This window comes from Sorex araneus, chromosome 2 (assembly GCF_027595985.1).
Source record: "Sorex araneus isolate mSorAra2 chromosome 2, mSorAra2.pri, whole genome shotgun sequence".
In the NCBI taxonomy this organism is placed as follows: Eukaryota; Metazoa; Chordata; class Mammalia; order Eulipotyphla; family Soricidae; genus Sorex; species Sorex araneus.
The window spans coordinates 162254662-162275545 of NC_073303.1; the positions used below are offsets into that span (position 1 = coordinate 162254662).

Below are 20884 nucleotides of genomic sequence, written 5' to 3' on the forward strand. Positions count from 1 at the left end.
ACTTGTTTTTATTGTTTTTGGCATATCGAATACGCCACGGGTAGCTTGCCAGACTCTGCCATGCAGGTGAGATACTCTCAGTAGCTTGCTGGGCTCTCCGAGAAGGGCGGAGGAATCAAACCTGGGTTGGTCTATGTCAATTTATAGAGAAATAATGAATGCATCATCTGTTTTTAAAATGATAAGGTAGTTACATTAAAATGTTAAAGTTCTGCTTTGCAAACGGCTATACCAGAATATAAGACATGTCACAGACAGGGGAGAGGGAGATTAATTATAAAGGATGAATCTGATACAGAACTGCATGCCAAAATACATAAGAACTCACAAAATTCAATAATAAGAAAACAAACAACATATTTAAAAGAAGGCCAAAGACCATTTCATGCATTTAGTTTGCAAAGAAGCATATCAAATACATCCCATATCAGAAATGTAGGGGAAATATAAATGAAAGCAATATTCAGGTACACCACCAGAATAGACAAATTCAGTACAGCGATAATACCAAATGCCTAGGATTAGGAGCAACAAGAATTTCTCATTTCTTTATGCAGGAATAGAGAATAAACTTTTAAAGACACTGGGAGTTTGGGGACTGAAGCGATAGTACAGCAGGTAGAATGTTTGCCTTGCATACAGTCAATCTGGCTTTGATGTCCAGCATCCCATGAGGTTCCCCAAGCACCACCAGGAGTAATTCCTGAGTTGCAGAATCAGGAGTAACTCCTGAGCACCACTGAGTGTGTGACTTAAAAAAGAAAAAATAAATAAATAAAGTTTAAAATAATTTTTTGGAAGACATTGGGAGTTTTGGATGATAAAAACAATAATTAACACAATTGCAAAAGAAACACAGGCTGAAACTAAAAGACAAATAACTGAATGGGAGAAAATATTTGCAGTTTACACATCAGTTAAAGTATATCCAGAATATATATAGTACTCACACAGATCAGCAACAAAATATCCAAACACTCCATCCAAAAAAAATAGAAAGAAGAAATGTACAGGGACTTCTCTGAAGAAGACCAACAGATGTTCAACAGGCATATAAAAACATTTAAAAAATGTTCACCATCACTTATTATTACATAAATCCAAATCAAGATGACAATGAGGTACTAACATATCAAAAATATTGGGACAAACTGTGTTGGTGGGGATGTGGTGAACAGGAACTCTCCTCCACTGTTGGTGCGAATATTGAATGAACATTCAACCTCTGTGGCAACAGAATGGAGGGCATCCAGTAAACTCATAAATGAGTTACCATATGACCCAGCACATTAGGCCATCTACCTCCAGGATAGAAAAGTATTCATTCAAAAGGATGTATGCACACCATTATTCATTGCAGCACTGTGCACAATAACTAAGATTTAGAATCAACTAAGATGACCAATAATAGATCATGCAAATGTGGTATGCATACACAGTTTAATACTACATAGAATGTAGTAAAGAATGTAATTTGCTGCAACATGGGTGGAAGTGGAAGATATTGAAGGAGGTAGATAGGAAGGACCCCTGTAGCAATGAGTTCTTGGGAGGGAATAAGACCAACTAGCCCTAAGACTGTCAGGACCCACCTTATGGGCACAGGAACTAAGGCCTCGTAAGACCTTTACCTGATGCCAGCACAGAACCAGTGCCATTTACAAGAATTCTGAAAAATATACAAATATGGTAAATATCTAACCAAATTTATATGAAATAAATATTTTGAAACCTATTTATGCTGATTTTCAAAATCTTCCTAAGTAGAACTATACTATGCTCTTTGGTTGGAAGGTTTAACATTATGATGTGGCAGCTGATTTTCAAAATCTTCCTAAGTAGAATTATACCATGCTCTTTGATTGGAGGGCTTAACATTATGATGTGGCAATTCTCAACTAATTGATCTAAGAACATAATGCAATGCCTACAAAATCTCAGCAGAAAATTTTGTAGATATGAAAAACTAACTCTTATACAGAAGAACAAAGGAACTAGAGCAATTAAAGCACATTGAAAAAAAAAAGGAAATTGAAAAGATTTAAGATTTACTTACTACATGGACCAGAGAGACAGGACATAGGGTAAGGTGCTTACCTTGAATGCGGCCAATATGAGATTGAGTTCTGGCACCACGTAAGGTCCCTCTAGCACTACCAGAATTGATCCCTGAGCACAGGGTCAAGAGTAAGGCCTGCACACAGCCAGGTGTGGCCCAACTCCCCAGCCTTCTCCCCCACCCCCACCAAACAAAACAGACTTACTACTATAAAGAAAGCTACAGTTAGCTATTGTAAAAGGAACAGTAACATAGACTCTTGTAACAGAATAAACTGTCTCCAATAAGCAGCAGAAAAATATGTTAGCCTAATAAAATAAAGTTAAACAAGTGTTATTATAAATTTGGCAACAGTCTATAAAGGAGAGAATATGACTTGTGTGAGGTTGCAGATGGAATTTATATAGTAGAGACAAAAAGAACTAGTGGCAACAGGAATATAAAAGTCTTAAAAATTAATTTTTTTAAAAAATGTATTAGTAAATCACCATGAGGTACATTTACAAACTTATGAACTTTCATGTTTGTATTTGGTTTACATTCCTCCACCAGTGCCCATTCTCCTCTACCAATGTTCCCAGTATCCCTCCCACCACCCCCACCCCAACCCCCACCACCCCACCCTACCTCTGTGGTAGGGCATTTCCCTTTTGTTTTCTCTCCTGTTGGATGTTGTAGTTTGCAATAGAGGTATTGAGTGGTCATCATGTTCGGTCTATAGTCAAAAATGAATTTTTGAAGAAATTAATTTTATCCTTCTTTGTTTTGGCATTCTAGTTCGTTCCTGAGATTTTATCAGACTCTCTTTGTTCATCCTTCTAAACGCTGCCATATTTGGGGCTTTTTTGGTGTCAGGCGAATGAAGCCCATTGTTGTTCCCGTTTTTGGCATATCGAATACACCACGGGTAGCTTGCCAGGCTCTGCCGTGTGGGCAGGGTACTTTCGGTAGCTTGCTGGGCTCTCCAAGAGGGATGGAGGCTTTTAGGGCGGCCTCTAATCACCCTTGCAGGTGTTCCCATGATTCACTTCATATTTGAACCCCATAAAATATGGTGCGCAAACTATGGAAAATGGGTATTAAGTGTCTTATGATGCGTCCGCAGACAGAGGATCTTGTTTCTAGGTCTCGTTGAACCTAGAGTTCAAGGTCACAAAGTTCTGCTTACCTGGTTTTTCGGGGCTTCACTCGTGCGTGAGGTTCAGCCCAAGTGTCCGGAGAGCAGCCTGGAGCGTGGAGGTGGCTGGGTAGTCTACAAGTTGTTCGCTCCTGTCATCCTGAATAGAATGGGCAGGACACTAGACGAAGGACAACCATGCGAGCAAACCGGGTTCCGAAGGGGATTCAGCACGATAGACCATATCCACACAGTGACCAACTCATTGAAGTTTCGCAAGAGTTCAAGATGCTGCTCTGTCTAATGTTCATCGACTTAAAGGAGGCCTTCGATTCTGTTGAGACTGAGGTGTTCATTGAAGCCCTAGCCAAACAGGGCGTTCAAACTCAGTATATCTTCGACCAAGAGTGTGGAAAGGTTGGACTGCAGATGAATCTCAACAAGACAAAGTTCATGAAAAACGAACTAGTCCGTGACGTTCCATTTGCTCTCAATGGAATGAACATCTCCAAATGCAGCAGCTATGTGTACCTGGGTCAAGAACTCAACATGAGGAATGACCTGGCGCCAGAACTGCACAGGAGGAAAAGAGCAGGGTAGAAAGCCTTCAAGAGCATCGAAGAAGATGTGAAGGGACAAAGAACCTCCGGCTCCGGGCATATCTTTTCGATTCCACCTTTCTTCCTGCACTAACAGGGAGCTGGGCCTTATGAAAACAGGACAAGAACACTATTTGGGTATCCAAAAGAGGAATTGAAAGAGCCATGCTAGGCTCTTTCTCACTTTCACTCAAGTGAGAGAAGGAATCCAGAGTTCTGACCTCCATTGACAATCAAGAATCAGGGAGACTGTCTCGTTTGCCAAGGCGTCGAAAATCAGATAGGCCTGACACATAATGCGGTTTAGAGATGACCACTGGGCTAGAGCTGTTACTGACTGGATTCCACAGGATGTCAAAAGACCACATGGCTGCCCCCCTATAAGATGGCTAGAATTCTTTGTCAAAACCCTTAACGAATGACTTGAGTCTCTGGAGTGAGTTTCCTGGAGTGAGCAGATACCATTGGGCTACACTAGCATGAGATAGGGACGGATGGAGACATTACTGGCACCCGCTCAAGCAAATCAAAGATCAACAGGATGACAAGTGATACTAGTGATTAATTTTGTCAAAAAAGAAACAAAAATTTTGTAAAAGTATAGCTCAAAGATAACTTCAATTTTAAGCCCGGGATTTTAGGAAAATGATATTTAACATGATCAAAATATTTATGCTAGAATCAAAATATTACATTAATATAAATCACTGGGCTTGAGTTGGCTGAAAATAATAATTGTGTTAATTGTATTTTCAGCCTACTAGACTCTATGCTAAACAGGCAGCATTCTCTCATCAGTTCTGACTATAATCCTAAATGATGGGTCCTTTAATGTTATTCTTAAATTAGTTATGAAGCAATTGATACAGAAGAAAGAGCTAATATATTACCAACAATCTTGCAATTCTTGTATGGAAGCATTAAAATATTTACCCAGGAAATTGTGTATTAAATACCACATTATCAGCCAATATGTCTTTCTATCTCCTACCAAACTTCAAAGCCCTCTAAAGCAGTCAGTTTACTGAATACCAAAGACAAATGGGAAGGCAAAAGAAGTGAAAAAGTGGTCTAAGGGGCTAAAGAAATAGTATATAGGTAAGACTCTTGCTTTGCAGAGAGACAACCAGGATTAGATTCCCAGAACTACATATAGTCAGTCCCCTGAGATCTGTCAGGAAAGATTCCTGAGCTAAGAAAGATAGGAAGAGGAAGGGGAGGAGGAGGAGGAGGAGGTAAAGAAGGAGGAGGAGGAGGGAGGAGGAAGAGAGGAGGAGGAGAGGGGAGGAGGAAGAGGAAGTAAGGGAGGAGGAGGAGGAGGAGGAGGAGGAGGAGGAGGAGGAAGAGGAGGAGGAGGAGGAGGAGGAGGAGGAGGAGAAAGAGAAGGAGGAGGAGCAGAAGGCACCATATACCCATCAGTAACAGGATTGTAAACCACAGTGCCTAACGGGGTGGGAAGAGGGAAAAAGAAAACTGTCTCTACTTAGCAGGCTGAGGGACAGAAGGGAAACTGGGGACATTGGTGGCAGGAAGTAGGGATTGCTGTTGGAATACTGTTTGCCTGAACAGCTTTGTAAATTTGTTTGATTCGGATAGTTTTTTCCTAATTTTACAAGCTCTTTACTTTGAGAGAGTTTCTTTTCCTGCTATTTCCTAGTACTGCCAGAGATAAAGTGAAATGCTAATCAACTATCTAAATTAGGAAGGAAACTTTTAAAATAGATTCAGTGTTCAAAGAAAACAATGGTCTATCTTCAAGATAAATGGATTTTCCTTGATAGCAGGGATTTTTCCAAGAATAATTAGGTTCTGTATCATTGATCTTTTCATAGAGTTTTCCTTGTGTTAGTAAGAACAAATCATTTTCTGTATGCTTTATAAGAGTGTGTGGTCTGCAAGAAATTTTTTCTCCGTGTGGTCTGCAAGAAATTTTTAGCCTATGCTGCCATCTCGTGGTAGTATTGTACCATTACATTATACTCGGGTGGAGAAGACTCGCTTTAGCGCGGCTCACATCCCTTCAGGGGCTCCAATCAACAGCCCACGGTGTACGTCTTGGGAATGAAAACGGTCTGGGGTTGGGGGTGGGGTGGGGTGGGGGAAGATGCTCTGTTGGGGGTGTGACGATTTGGGGCTACAAACAAAAACACCGTTTCCTGAGCGAGCAAGTGGTATAGCAAACGCCCCCTATTGACTATTCTTGGCATGAGCAGGTTTTATTAGATTGCAATAAACTAAAGCAAGAACGAAATTAGAAATCAGAGAGCAAATCTGAAGTAAAAGAATGAATCCGTCCTGCCTAATTTTTCTCAGACATAAAATGAGGAGGGTTAAGTCTAAATGATTTCAAAAGACCTTTCCACAGTAACAATCTATGAGTCTACGAACCAGCTCAAGATATTTAACCTAGGTCCGGCAGACACAGGAAATTTCCTGGAGACTGGGGACTAGTTTTTCGCAAGATGTTTTGGTTATAGTATCAGTTAGAACTTCAGTTTTCTTTAATTTTGTCTTTTCGGTAAAATAATAGAAGCGTGTCCTAAGATGAACAGCCGTACTCTCCAAAGGTGGAATAAATACTGCCTTCATTATTGGGGAAGAGGAGTGAACGGGAGGGAATTTACACACGGAAGACTTAAACCATCACAAATTCTTCATTGACTATTCCTGGTAGTTGCTCTCTCGAATTTCGCTAAGTGAACCCAAAGAGCTGTCAGTCAACTATTTCTAGACAGGGCCTTTGTCTTATGTTTATTTTGCAAAAAAAAAAAAAAAACCATTTTTACACAAAATAATCACTGTATCACTGTCATCCCGTTGATCAATGATTTGTTCAAGCAGGTATCAGTAACATCTCCATTCGTCCTAGCCCTGAGATTTTAGCAGCCTCTCTTTACTCGTTCTTCTGAATGGTATTTACTTCCTGGACATGTTCTCTCAACTTAAGCCTCAGGTGCCCTTACTTCCTAGCATCCCAAAAGCAGGGTCCCAACAAGAGACTGGATGGATCCAGGGCAAGCTGTGAGCTACCCTCGCATCGAAATGGGTCTGGCCAAAGTGCCATAATGCTTAACTATAAGTTAAGAGCATGGTCATGTGTAAAAAACTAAAGCTCACCGAGGGGCGAGTGCACTTGCGGGCTCTCCAGGCAGCTCTGTCTCACCACCCGTGTTCGGTGCCCCAGAACCACTGTGTGTGCTGTCAGTCGAGGGCAGGCGACGGAAGGAAGAAGGAAGAAGGCCAAACTGATTGCTCGATCCGTTTATTTCATTCTCTCCCTCCGCTTCTCTCCCGCTCTCCTGGATCTCTCCCCGTGGATCTAGCCCCGTGGATCTGGCCCCGTGGATCTGGCCCCGTGGATCTGGCCCTCCAACCCACTCTCACAGCCTAGTTAAATCTCCACAGCATCAGGGGGTTGGGGCATACACGTAGGTGTGGTCACCATCAATAGGGTAAGGTTCCTTTCCTTAGGGGATGCTTCTCCTAGGACTTAATTCTCTTTCAGCAGAAGGATCCACCCAAGGGCGGAGTCCCATGAATGTGTTTCTCTTCTCCTCAGCCAGAAAACATATAAGAATTCATAATATTAATTATTTTGTATGGACACAATAAGAGATGCATTAAAGCTTATAGAATTGCTCTCCTGGGGCCATCTCAATCTCAGACTACAGTGCTCAGGCCAGATCAGTCTTTCCTATCCCTGGCAGGGTCCCAGTCTCATAATTACTATTGGATCATGACAGCATTTGTCTATGATCAAGCTCTTAACTTATAGTTAAGAATTAGGCACTTTGCTTTTGGACCCGGCTGTGGAAGGAGCATGATGGAGGGGCCCGAGGGGGCGCCCTCGGACCCCAAGCAGCCCACTGAACTAATTCCGGCATGGGACCAGAGACCCCACGGCGTGCTGAAGCTGTGGGACCCGGGCATCCCCCAATTCTTTTAACCTGTCTCTCTCTCAACTCCTCCCTCCTGAACACAGCGCAGGGGCCGCGGTTTTCCTGAGCGCAAAACGGAGTCGCCGATTCAGCCAAAACAGGACGTGAGCGCGCTTGCGGGAGTCCCCAGGGGGCGGGGGCGGCGACCCCCGCCCACCGCAGTTAGATACTTAAACCCACCTCCCCCACGTGTGCTTCCTTTTGGACCCGGCTGTGGAAGGAGCATGATGGAGGGGCCCGAGGGGGCGCCCTCGGACCCCAAGCAGCCCACTGAACTAATTCCGGCATGGGACCAGAGACCCCACGGCGTGCTGAAGCTGTGGGACCCGGGCATCCCCCAATTCTTTTAACCTGTCTCTCTCTCAACTCCTCCCTCCTGAGCACAGCGCAGGGGCCGCGGTTTTCCTGAGCGCAAAACGGAGACGCCGAGCCTCTCTCTAGGTTTCTCCATCTTATGAGCACCATAAAAGGGTAAAAGTTTATAGTGATGTTATTTCTGGTTGTACTTTCCCTGGACTTTATACAGAAACCCAAAACCGCGCGGCCGTATATACAATGAAATGACTACATTGTATAAATGTCATCTTAGTATGAGCAATATGTAATGGTTCCTTTCTAATGGGGCGGACTTTTGTGGGAGATCCTAATAGTAAGTCTGTTGCTGAAATATTGAAGGCAATCAAAGTGGTAGCCATCTCATTAGACTGAACTAAGCTATATCCCCACGCCGGCTGAGAAGAAATTTTCTTCTTTCTCGGGAAGAAACGCGGTGTGTCATCAACTACAGTGTGATGCCCATTAAGCAAACAGACCTGGTGGCGTGGGAATGGGATATAAGGGGAAAAATTATGTACAAGGAACAGCGGGACGCTGGTGGAATCTCGAGCCGGAGCCGACACCAGCGCAAGACCGTCGGTTCCAGAGACTGCTTGCAGATACTCTACAAGTCTATCAACTAAGCCAGAGCCCCACGCCTGCTGATGACGGGAAATAACCATCCTTTTCGGTTTTTTTTTCCCTTGTCAGGCAGCGTGGCGATTACTAAAACAGGCGTGAACTCGGTGGCGCGGGGCAAGGGGGAAAAAGAAAAACTATGTAACAAACAGCGGGACTTAATATCTCTATATTCTTAGCAATGGAGAACTATCAAATGCCTCCTTGGCAATAGGACTGCTTTTCTTTTTTGGGGGAAACCCCAACAACGGTAGTGAGTTGTATGTTGAAACATGGAATGTAATCGAAATAAGGCGTAAACGAAGTGAAACATATCATGTGCAAGGGTTGGGACTGGGGAGGTGGGAGGGGGCGGCAGGTATACTGGGGGGGTTGGTGATGGAAGATGGGCACTGGTGAAGTGAAGGGTGTTTGAGAACTGTATAACCGACATAATCCTGAGAACTATGTAACCCTCCACATGGTGATTCAATAAAATTTAAAAAAAAAAAAAAAAAAAAAAGAATTAGGCACTTTGGCCAGGCCCATCTCGATGCCAGGGTAGCACATAACTCACCGCTTGCCCTGGATCCTTCCTGTCCCACGTCGGGGACCCTACTTTGGGGTGCTAGGAACTGAGGGCAACTGAGGCTTAAGTGGAGAAAGCAGAGGCCCGGGAGGGAATAATATTCGAGGCCAATTAATTCCCAAGTTATAAAAACATAATATTGTCTTCTTGTGTCTATACAAAACAGACATAGCTTTAAAGTAAATTATTCAAAAGGCACAAGAAGAGGAGAAAGGCAATATTAACTTATATAATATAAATTCAGTATCTTAGGAAGGTCTGACCTTGCAAATTAGCAGTCAGATTAAGGGAAAGCCGCGGATTAACTGTTTTGGGGAAGAGAACATGGAGAAGTGATTATAGCTAAACAAAGGGATGGGAGAGATTCGGGAACACCTTGATGGGTGAGACTGGGGTAAGCCTAAACTCTGGGTAAAACCGGGACAAGCTACTTGTGGCAAGGAGGGAAAGGGCAAAGTAATGTCATCCTACAGTCATGGACAAATACTGTCACGATCAAAAAGTAATAACTAGATTTGGACCCTGCTAGGGTTAGGAATGATTAATTCAGCCTGAGCACTGTAGTCTGAGTCTGCGTCAACATGTTCCCAGGAGAGCCACCCTACAAGCTTAATGTATCTCTTACTCTGTCCATACAAAATAATTAATATTAAGAAGAAGAATCAAGATGTCAATTAAGATGTTAATTAAGTTATTGGACTAAGGAGAGGAGGAACACCTCTAGGTGGGATTTCCACTGTTGAGCCTGATGGGTGGTCAGGAATGGCCTTTGATAGGTTGATTCTGCCATTCCCAATGCTGGGGAGCTGGAGAGAGATGAGGGAGAGACCAGGCCAGCAAGATGGAGCGCGGAGAGACTAGCAAGGGGGACAGAGGGAGAAGAATGTAGGGGAAGAATGCAGGTGCAGGCGCGTGGAGACAAGAGACACGGCTGCGAGAGGGAGTGCAGAGAGATAAGTGGAGAGACAGGAGGAGATGGGAATGAGGGGCTGTGTGAGACTAGAATAGGGAGCTTAGTGAGACTGGGGGCTGGAGCGATAGCACAGCTGTAGGGCGTTTGCCTTTCACACAGCTGACCCATGTTCGATTCCTCCTCCCCTCTCAGAGAGCCCGGAAAGCTACCGAGAGTATCGCGCCCGCATGGCAGAGCCTGGCAAGCTACCCGTGGCGTATTGGATATGCCAAAGACAGTAACAAGTCTCACAATTGAGATACTGGTGCCTGCTCCAGCAAATCAATGAACAACAGGATAACAGTGCTACAGAGCTACCGTACTACTACTATAGAAAGAACCACAAAGCCCAAAGTAATCAAAAGGGGAAAGTAATAGAACTCAGAGACGAATCAATAAAATAAGAACAAAAATGTACAAAAAGATTAATGAAACCAAGAACTTGGGCGTTTTTGCTTGTTTGTTCAAAATACTTATGTTTCCGTTCTTGTTTTATTAGAGTCAAGGTAATGTATTTACAATGGTAAATACATTTATGGTCTTGGTGTACACACTTACCTCACTTCACTGCTACCAATGTGCCCAACCCCTTCCCCCCACTCCCTTGTATCACATCTCATTTATATATTTTCCTACCACAAATATGGTCTTCTCAGTTTGTACTCCAGTATCCAGAGTTTATAATCTCTGGTGTACAGGGGAAAAAAACGGGACTCAGGACTTACTCCTGGCTCTGTGCTCAGCTATCAGATCTGACATCACTGCAGGGACCATAGGTGAAGCCAGCGGGAGAACTACAGAGCTACATGAAAGGCAAAAAAATAAATTGTCCATAAATATAAATGCATAACTTCATATAATTATAAACAGAGTAAAGAATAATAAAATATTAATTTATTTTGAATGTATAATGTTTTAAGTAAATACATTTAAATACTAAGAATTATATGCCCAAGGAACAGCAATTATTTGGTCTTTCTCACGCTGGGGTTGAGGTTACAGTAACGTTTACTTTCATGCTCACAGTGTGCAAACTTACTGCCCCTCCATCATCACCAGAGGAGCCAAGACCCCTTCAGCACTATTCCACTTCTGGTCCATCTTTTCCTCCACGCCTTGCCTCCACCTGCTTGGTAATCCCAGTTCTGTACTCAAAGGGGTGGACTGTTGTCATTAGAGGCCTTCTATCCCTTTGCTTTGTTTCTTTATATAACATACGTAAGTGAGATCATCTGGTATGTATTTGTTCTTCTCCCTCTCACTTATTTCATTTAACATAACTCCCTCTGGCCCTATCAAAATTCAAGCAAAAGGCAAGAGTTCATCTTTTCTTAAAACTGAGCAGTTTTCCACTGTGTATATGTATCACAACTTCTGTATTCTCTCACCTGTCATTGAACACTTGGTTGTTTACACATCATGACTACTGTAAAGAACACACGTGTGCATATGTGTTATCAAACTAATGCTTTTTCTATTAGTGGGAAAGAGAGCAAGAATTAAAATCCTCTAGGTCACAGGGAGTTCTTTTTAGTTCTTTTTTTTTTTTTTTTTTGCTTTTTGGGTCACACCTGGAAATGCCCAGGGTCAGTCCTGACTCTGCACTCAGGAATTATTCCTGGTGGTGCTCAGGAGACCATATAGGATGTTGGGAGTTGAACCCAGGTCGGCCGAGTGCAAGGCAAACATTCTACCCCCTGTGCTATCACTCCAGCACCCACAGGGAGTTCTATTTATAAATTTTTGTTTGTTTGGGAGGAATATCCAGATATGCTCAGGGCTTAATCCTGGATTTGCACTCAGGGATCACTCTTGGCAGGATTTAGGGGATCATATGGAATAATGGGATTTAACCTGGTCAGCTATATGGAAGGCAATTACTATCCTTCAGCCCCCTGTTTTCAAATTTTTGAGATATTGCCAGCCTGTTTCTTATATAAAGGCATTAAGAAGATATTTAAATTTTAATTAAAATTAAATTTTAATTCCCATACAGGCATTTGGAAGAGTTTTTAATGTATTTACTAAGAGAAGACATAGCCAAATTTAAATAAATCAACATTATAAAGTGGTGACACAAGATTCAAGATGTTAAAGACACAAATCAATTTAAACAAATTTAAGAATCTCCTTCACACTAAATTTCTGGGAAGGAAATAGCCTTTTTTTAAAAAAAAAAATCCTTAAAATAGTTCATCTGTTGCTATATTTCTCACACTCCGATGTTCCTTTTGGAGGAATTCAATTTCATTTGCATACAGATTCAGTGGTACTTTGCATCCACAGAGAGAATGTATACAGGGGACAGGAAACTATCTACAGAATATTTATGGCAAGAATTTAACACTGACAGTGTATTCCACTCTCAAAGACCAGCTTCGTTTTTATTTATCGAGCATGTTGATCATACCCAAACTTAAATTGAGCTATCCTTGGCTTCAGTGACTTAAGCCACCAAATTGAAATAAAATTATTTTATTTATGCTGTATGGCTGTATGTTCGTCCCTGATTTTATCAGCCTCTGCTTGCTCATCCTTCTTATCCCTCTCAGAGAGCCCGGCAAGCTACCGAGAATACCCCACCCACACGGCAGAGCCTGGCAAGCTACCCTTGGTGTATTCCATATGCCAAAAACAGTAACAACAGTGGATCTCATTTGCCTGACACCAAAAGAGCCCACAATACATATTTTATTTATAAATAAAATAAAAAGCCATAATTTTTAGCACAATGGTAGTCATGGATTTGGGGAGGGAAAGAATTCTTCCTTAGTCCTTTCTGGATAAAAAGTAACAGAGTGATAATACAGTCCTTTCTGGAGAAAAAGTGGCCAGAGTGATAATACAGAGGGTAGGCATAGGCCTTGCCCATAACCTGAGCTGGGTTCAATCCTCAGCATGTCTTATGATCTCCCAAGCAATATCAGGAGTAATTCCTGGGTGTTGGGTCATAACTAATCCCTGAGCATCATTGTGTGACCCCAAAAGTCAAAATAAATAAATAAACAAATAGAAATGAAAAAGAACAGTGAAAAAAGAAAATATTTTCAAATGTGAAATTAAAATTTATTCATCATCTTTGTCTCCATTTTTTTTGCTGAGTCATCAAATGTACTCAGAGGACATTGTTGGATTAAGGGGATTTAACATCTGACCTCACTGCTTGGTCCACAGAAGACTGAAGCGGACAGAGCTTGCTGAGTGAAGGACCACGTCTCTCACTAAGAAGAATCTTCCCTGGAAAAGGATGGTACAGAGTCAAGACGAAAATGCAAATAGATGCTTGTTTTTCCTAAATTGATGATGATCCAGACAGACATTTGATTCTAAGGGAAGTCAATCCCTTTTTTATAAGTCATTTGTTATAACAAATGACACAGCACTGAAAGTAGTGTGTTTCTCTTTTTTTTGGCGCCTTTTACTTGGCCATATATTTTTTAAAGACACGTGAGTAAGTAATATTGGTAATAGTATTGATTATGCCCATCTGCATTTCTTTCTTTCGAAGAGATGGTTCTGATTCCCTGCTGGGCTTCATTGTCTGTCTCTGGGCAGTATTGACACCAAAAATATTTCTCACATGAAACACAGTAAGGGACTGACAAATGGCCTACAGCAAAAAACTCTTTTGTGCTATCGCTGGAGCGATAGCATAGTGCGTAGGGCTTTTGCCTTGCATGCGGCCAACCCGGGTTTGATCCCCGGCATCCCATATGGCCCCCCAAGCACTGCCGGGAGTAATTCCTGAATGCAGAGCCAGGAATAAGTCCTGAGCATTGCTGGGTGTGACCCAAAAAGAAAGAGAAAAATAGACTCTGAGAGTTGACCTGCAGAACTGGGCTTGCCAAGGGGCAGGATAGTAAGAGGGCCTGGGAAGCTGGCATAAGGGGGGGTGTAGTATGCTGGAACTTTATTATTAAGAATATTGAAAGTCATGGCACCTAAATAAAAATGCTAAATCATCACTATCACTGTCAACCCCATCGTTCGTCATTTTACTTGAGCGGGCACCAAATCGTAAGTAAATAAATAAAATCCTTTTCTTACCTTTGAGATGTCGTTTTAAATGCCAAGGTATCATTAGCCTTACCCTTATCTGTAATCAAAATGTTTGGACATGCTCTTAAGGGAGTACAGATACTAGCTGGAGTGACCAGTTCATCCCCACCTTGCAAGAACTTTGCAGGTAGGAGCACTAACAGTCCGAGGAACCCCCTCAGTTCAGGAAAAGCTGACCAACTGTCCACCCTGCTGCCTTAAATAGCCAAGGGAAAGAGGATGCCCACGATATCCAAGGAAGGTTTTCACTAACCCAAAGGTTTCCGAAAAATCTCAGTGGGAGAACTGAGTCACGAAGGGGAAGCCTATCACCCAGTCCACTTTTGCAATCAATGGGTGACAGATGTTTCAGCCAGATTGCTCTCAAAAAATTTGAATATTTATGAAGCACTCACAATAAGATCGGGAGCAAAAACATAAAATTTTAATAAATTCTTCAGAAGCCTCACATTAAAAGACCAAAAACAAGCAAACAAACAAACAAAAAAGCTGCATGTGCTTGGGGACTGGGAAGGGGGTTGAGGAGGGGGAAGAAAATAGTTAACTAGGTTTTTAATTCCTGCTCTTCTAAAGATTCAGAATTAGATTGTGTGTGTGTGTGTGTGTGTGTATGTGTATGGGAAGGTGGGTGAATGTGTACATTAGTTTATGTTTGTCTTTTCTTTCTAATAGAAAGGATTTCAATAGTGATGACCTATATAAGCTATGCTGATAAAAAAAAATTGTTTACTGGGGCCGGTGAGATAGTACTGTACTGTATCACTGTCATGCCATTGCTCATCCATTTGCTGGAGCGGGCACCAGTAACGTCTCCATCGTGAGACTTGTTACTGTTTTTGGCATATCGAATATGTCACGGGGAGCTTGCCAGGCTCTGACTTGCGGGCGAGATACTCTCTGTAGCTTGCCGTGCTCTCAGAAAGGGGCAGAGGAATCGAACCCAGGTCACTGTATGCAAGGCAAATGCCCTACCCACTGCACTATCGCGCCAGCCCTAGGATATTTGCCTTGCAGGCAGCAGACCTGGGTTTGATCCCCAGTATTTCATAAAGTCTTCTAAGCACTACCAGGAGTTAATCACTGAGCAAACCCAGGAGTAATCTCCAAGCATCACCAGATATGTCCTTCCCCCCAAAAAAAAATCAAAGTTTATATACTCAATTCCTGGGATCAAGTCACTTCCTTAAGTGTTAGTCCAAAAGTCTAATGCTAAAAAAAAATAATAATAATAATTAATTAAATAAAATATTTAAGTCAATTAAACATGTCTAAAGAGGGCGGGGGAGCCTGCTTTCTGTAGTTTGTTTTCATGCTTCTACTTTAAAAATGATACAAAGTATTATTTTTAAAAGTATCATTTTTAAGTCAAATTCAGAAAGTGATTTATAACCACTTTCTGAGTTTGACTTAAGGTTAGTAGGAGCAAGGTAATATTTGGGAAGTGTGGCATTATACCACTAGATACATTCTAGAATGTTTATAGTATCATCTACTATTCAAGCCGAAGGAGATTCACCAGATTTGCTAGGTGAATGGTAAGGAGAAGGAAGGTTGACAACCGGGGCAGAGATGTTACTGAAAAAAATCATGAGTTTTTTAGGTGTCATTTAAGAGACAGGAAGAAAGCATTAGTTGTTCGTTGTGGTGGGGTGGATCTTTTTTTATTTTCTTTTATGTTAGATGTCTTCATTTAAATAAAGCAAGAGTCTGGGGTTTCTGTTCCATGGTGCTACATGTATTCATTCCCACTTTTCTATATTCCAAGTGTGCTACCCTTTCAGTAATAAACTAGAGTATGGCTCATTAAAATTTATAGCAACCTCTTTTGTTCTTCAAAGAAAAATTCTCTAGGGAAGGAGGGATTCAGTAAGCGATGCCGGCTCAGAAGCAGCCACTTCGAATGAAAGCCAGGTATTTTCCCCAATGAGCAAAGTGATCCAGTCAACCAAATTCTGAGCCATCGCTCTGCACTCTCCTTGTGATAGTTAAGCAAAAAAAAAAAAAAATAGGTGTTACATTATAAAACAATTTCTAGAGAGGAACACAGTACTCTTCAGGCCTTGGTATATGAACAAGCGCTATGAGACTGCAAATAACTTCAGGCACCCTCGGTACCCAGGCTAGAATTCTGGGGTCTTCTCAGAGTCACGGTGGGCAGTCTCCCCCAGGATCCCCCACCCACCCCCCAGACTTCCAGAAGCCCCAGCAGCCAGTTCTACTCCCCCAGCCACCACCATGTTGATTTACTCTACCAATTCCCATCTAAATCTCTGAGGAAATATAAGCCAAGCAGCTAAAATTCATGGGCACGCAGATCCCCACAGCTGAAAACTCCAGGGTGCCCTCTGGCGGTGGGCAGGTAGAACATGCACCCTGCCCAAGCCCTCACCCCCACCCCCCTGGAGCCACACCAATGGCTCAGCATGAATATTCTCTGCAGAGATGCCGAACTGAGAGTAATTTTAGGTTCCCCATGCCCAGGCTGGAAACTCTGGGCTCTTCTCAGAGTCGGCGTGGACAGCCACCCTAAACCCCAATACTAGTCCTGGCAGCCACGCCCACCTTCACAGCCAACACCGTGTCAACTCATTGGCCCAGACCAGAGATCCTGAAGTCTCTGGACACCTGCTAATTCTTCAATACTGAGAATCCAGTAGGAGTACAACCAAATTAGACGAGAAAATAACACAGAAGCCAACTAAACTCAACAACAAAAAATAATAACACAGAAGGCTCCACGAGCAACAAACATCTTAATAAATTCTGAGACAAGGATTTAACAAACTTGTGATCAGATAAAATAATTTTCACATAAAAAATGATTTTTTTATACTTACTGATTTTAATACTCGTCGCAGCATCTCTCTCTCAGAGAGCCCGGCAAGCTACCGAGAGTATCCCACCCACATGGGCAGAGCCTGGCAAGCTATCCGTGGCATATTCAATATACCAAAAACAGTAACAATAACAGGTCTTATTTCCGTGACCCTGAAAGAGCCTCCAATCCTTGGGAAAGACAAGTAAGGAGAGGCTGCTAAAATCTCAGGGCTGGGAGGAATAGAGACGTTACTGATGCCCACTCAAGTAAATCAATGAACAACGGGATGACAGTGATACAGTGATTTTAATATTAGAGTTTTGTTATCTCATCAATTTCAATTCTAGAATTGTATCAATAGTTGTGGGGTTTGTCTACAGTAAAATAAATTGAAGTTTGTTTTGAAATTTTAAATGCTATGGAATGTTTTCCCACACGCCATCTAATTATCAATATATAAAAATATATTTATTTACTTTGCAACTTACTCTTCTGTAAAGCAAGAGTGAATGAACATAAAGTAGAACCAAAATTTTGCTCTGAAAATTAGAAATGGGCAATATACATTACCCTTCATTTATGTGCATTCTCTTGAGAATATACTGTATGTACTATCAGACCTGAAAGCAAACTATGGCAGATAAATAAGGTTATTGTTTTGACAAAGGAAGGGACTTGACTCCCTAGTGATAGCAAGAGAATTAAGGACATAGATTTAGCAAGTTTTTATTAATTCTTTAAACAATTTTATTAGTGTCCATGATATATGCCAAATACAGGTGGAGGTTAAGAATACCAAGGGAGGGGCTAGAGCGATAGCACAGCCGGTAGGGCAGTTGCCTTGTACGAGGCCTATCTGAATTCAATTCCCAGCATCCCATATGGTCTCCCAAGCACTGCCAGGAGTAATTTCTGAGTGCATGAGCCAGGAGTAATCCTTGTGCGATGCCGGGTGTGACCCAAAAAGAAAAAAAAAAGAATACCAAGGGAATATAATACTGTCTCTGACCTTAGGAATAATCAGAGAAAATAAGAATCAGTTCAAATCTGCTTGCAATAGCTAATTACTAAATTTTCAGAAAATTTACATGCTGGTTGTTGAAATTAAATATTATTAAAATTATGTTATATATACATCAATTAAATCATATATAGTACTTTTATAATGGTTACAACTACTTAAAAGACCTCTTCTTGAATGTTGTATGCTTGAAACCCTACCAGGAATATATTCTAAATCAGAAACAAAAAGTTCTGAACTGAATTTGGTGAGCATAATCATAAATTAACCTCTTTATTTTGCATATTTGCTTCTCTTACCCTTGTTCTACTTCAGTCTTCATTATATTATTCCTTCAATCTATGTCATTTTGTCTGTTCTGCGAGTTATGAAGATTTTGAAGAGGACACCTATATTTTAGAATTATAATGGAGCTCTGAGAGGGAGGTAGGGGTGAGGGTGAGAAGGAGAGTATATACAAGTTTTGAAAGGCGTATGTGAGCAGGAATGATTTTCAAATAATCAGTTTCTGGTTCTTGGCTTCCTTTCACCTGTTCCTGGCATGTACCCACCTAAAACTTAACCTGCATCTCCTTTATGTCCTATCATTAATGATTGTTTTATCCCATTTGGCAAAATAAAAACTACCTGTCTTTCTTCCAAGTCCCGAAGCTCTCTGTGACCAGTATATAAAACCTTCCCACATACAGAGAGACCATTACAAAGACTGTTGTTGGGGTAGTGAATGGACTCGGTTGAAATAATCCCTATTTTTTTCTAAACTACATCATTTTCTACTTTGTTGTTGTTGTTGTTGTTCTTACCAACATTGAAAGAAGACTAATAAATTTCTCTGCCTACGAATGATTAAAAGTAGGAGCCAGAGAGATCGTTCAAGGGGCTGAGTGTATATTTTGCATGCCAGGGTTCAGGTTTAACCCCACACACAACACATGGTCCCTAGTGCATTGCAGGGAGCTCAGAGCTTGGAGTAGACCCTGGGCAATGCTAAGGTATGGACTCAAACTCCCCAAAACAAAAAAAGATCAGGAATAATGTTGATGATCAAGCAATACATGTAAATTTTGGAAAATAAATCTAAATACTAAAACAGTACTTGAAACAAAATGTTTTCAGTATGTGGCAGTTCCAAACATAACAATGAACAAAGGTTTTCAATACATTATCTATATAGGTAAAATAGTACCAACAGGACTTATCTAAATCTGTGTTTCTAAATATGCCTCAGTCTAGTAATGAGTAATATCTATTTACATATACATGAAATAATGAAGAAAAATTTGGCATCACTTCCCTAAAATATTCATTTCTGTGACAGGAGAAATAACACAGTGGGCAGGGTATTTATTTACCTTACTGGCTGAGCCAGTTTGATCTCCGGCACTTCATATGATCCCCTGAGCCCCATCAGGAATGATCCCTAAGCAGAGTCAGGAGTAACCCCTGAGCACAGCTGGATGTGGTCCAAAATATGGGAAAAAATAAATATACATTTCTAATAAGTTTAGTCACAATTCTGTAAGTATTTATCAACATTATATGCGTTTTGATCTATTTTAAATAGTCATACACATTTTAGAAAGCTAATTTTAGTGTATGTGCATAAATTCTTGCAAAGAAGTATGATGGACTTATAAATCCCTATGAAAGGGGCCCATTTGCCTTGCAGAGGTCAGACCCAGGTTTAATCCTTAGAACCCCATGATTCCCAAGTGTCCCTGAGCCCCACCGGGAATGTATTCCCTTCCCCCAAAATAGACACCAAAACTCTATGAAGGAAAGTTCCAAGAAAATATAATGATATAAAATTTCTTATTTTTTTAAAGGAGATTTTTCATATATTCTGGAACTGCATAAAATGTATGTTTATATTCATCATATATATAAAATTTTTTAAATAACATTTATTAATTGGTTAGTAATTTTAGTACATGATAAGATTATAGGTGTTTAATTCTTCCCCCCCAAAAAATATTTTTATTTGTCATGGTGATTCACAAATGTGTCTAAAATAGAGTTTCAGGCATACAATATTCCAATTTCAATCCACTATCAGTGTCAACTTCCCTCATCCAAACTACAATAATTACATTTAAACATCTGCATAAATACGTGTGAGCGAGTACCTCGATTCTCAGTGTTTTTTAAGATTTTGTATAGATCACATAATGATTCTCATGGAAATGGATGTGGCGTTAAAAAAGTTAAAAATAAATAAAAATGAGACATCTTTTTGTGTATCACAAGAGTCCTCAGGTGAGAACAGATGTGTGTGCTTTCAGGTACTGCCAAGAATGCACTTCAGAGTAAGCTTTGTAGTCGATGTTCTTGAGATTCTTAATTAAGATTTATCCTGTCCCATCCATAGAGAGGGATGCTTCAAAAAGGACATTCGTGCATGGCATTTAGTTGTTTTAAATTACCAAATGAGCTCACAAATTTTCACAAATTTCCACCCAAATTCACATTTTCATTTTTCAAAATAATAACTAACCCAATGTTTATAAAAACATCTACGATTTTCCAAGCCAGTGGTTCTCCTGAGAAATTGTTATAAATGCAAATTCCAAGTCCAAACCTATTGAATCTAAGTCTCTGGGCATGGGGCCCAGCAAACCAAATGATTTGGGTATACGCCAAAGAAGATAATATTTATAAGACATCTGGCATGGGGCCTTGAACATAGTAGGCATTTAATAAAATCTAGCTGCTATTACTTTTTCCATTAAATAATCCATTCTAGCCCCTTGAAACTTTCCTACCAAATTGAAAATCCTTGGAAGAAATGGTTCTTCCAAA

General features: G+C 41.0%; 1 protein-coding gene across 1 annotated transcript in view; it reads left to right on the forward strand.

Moving 5' to 3' along the window:
* Nucleotides 1-16119: 16119 nt before the first annotated feature.
* The window catches only part of GABRR3 (gamma-aminobutyric acid type A receptor subunit rho3), a 61493-nt gene continuing 56728 nt past the window's right edge, over nt 16120-20884 (forward strand). Inside the window, 1 exon segment of the mRNA XM_055124522.1 lies at nt 16120-16157. Within this exon segment, the coding sequence (XP_054980497.1) occupies nt 16120-16157 (38 nt within the window).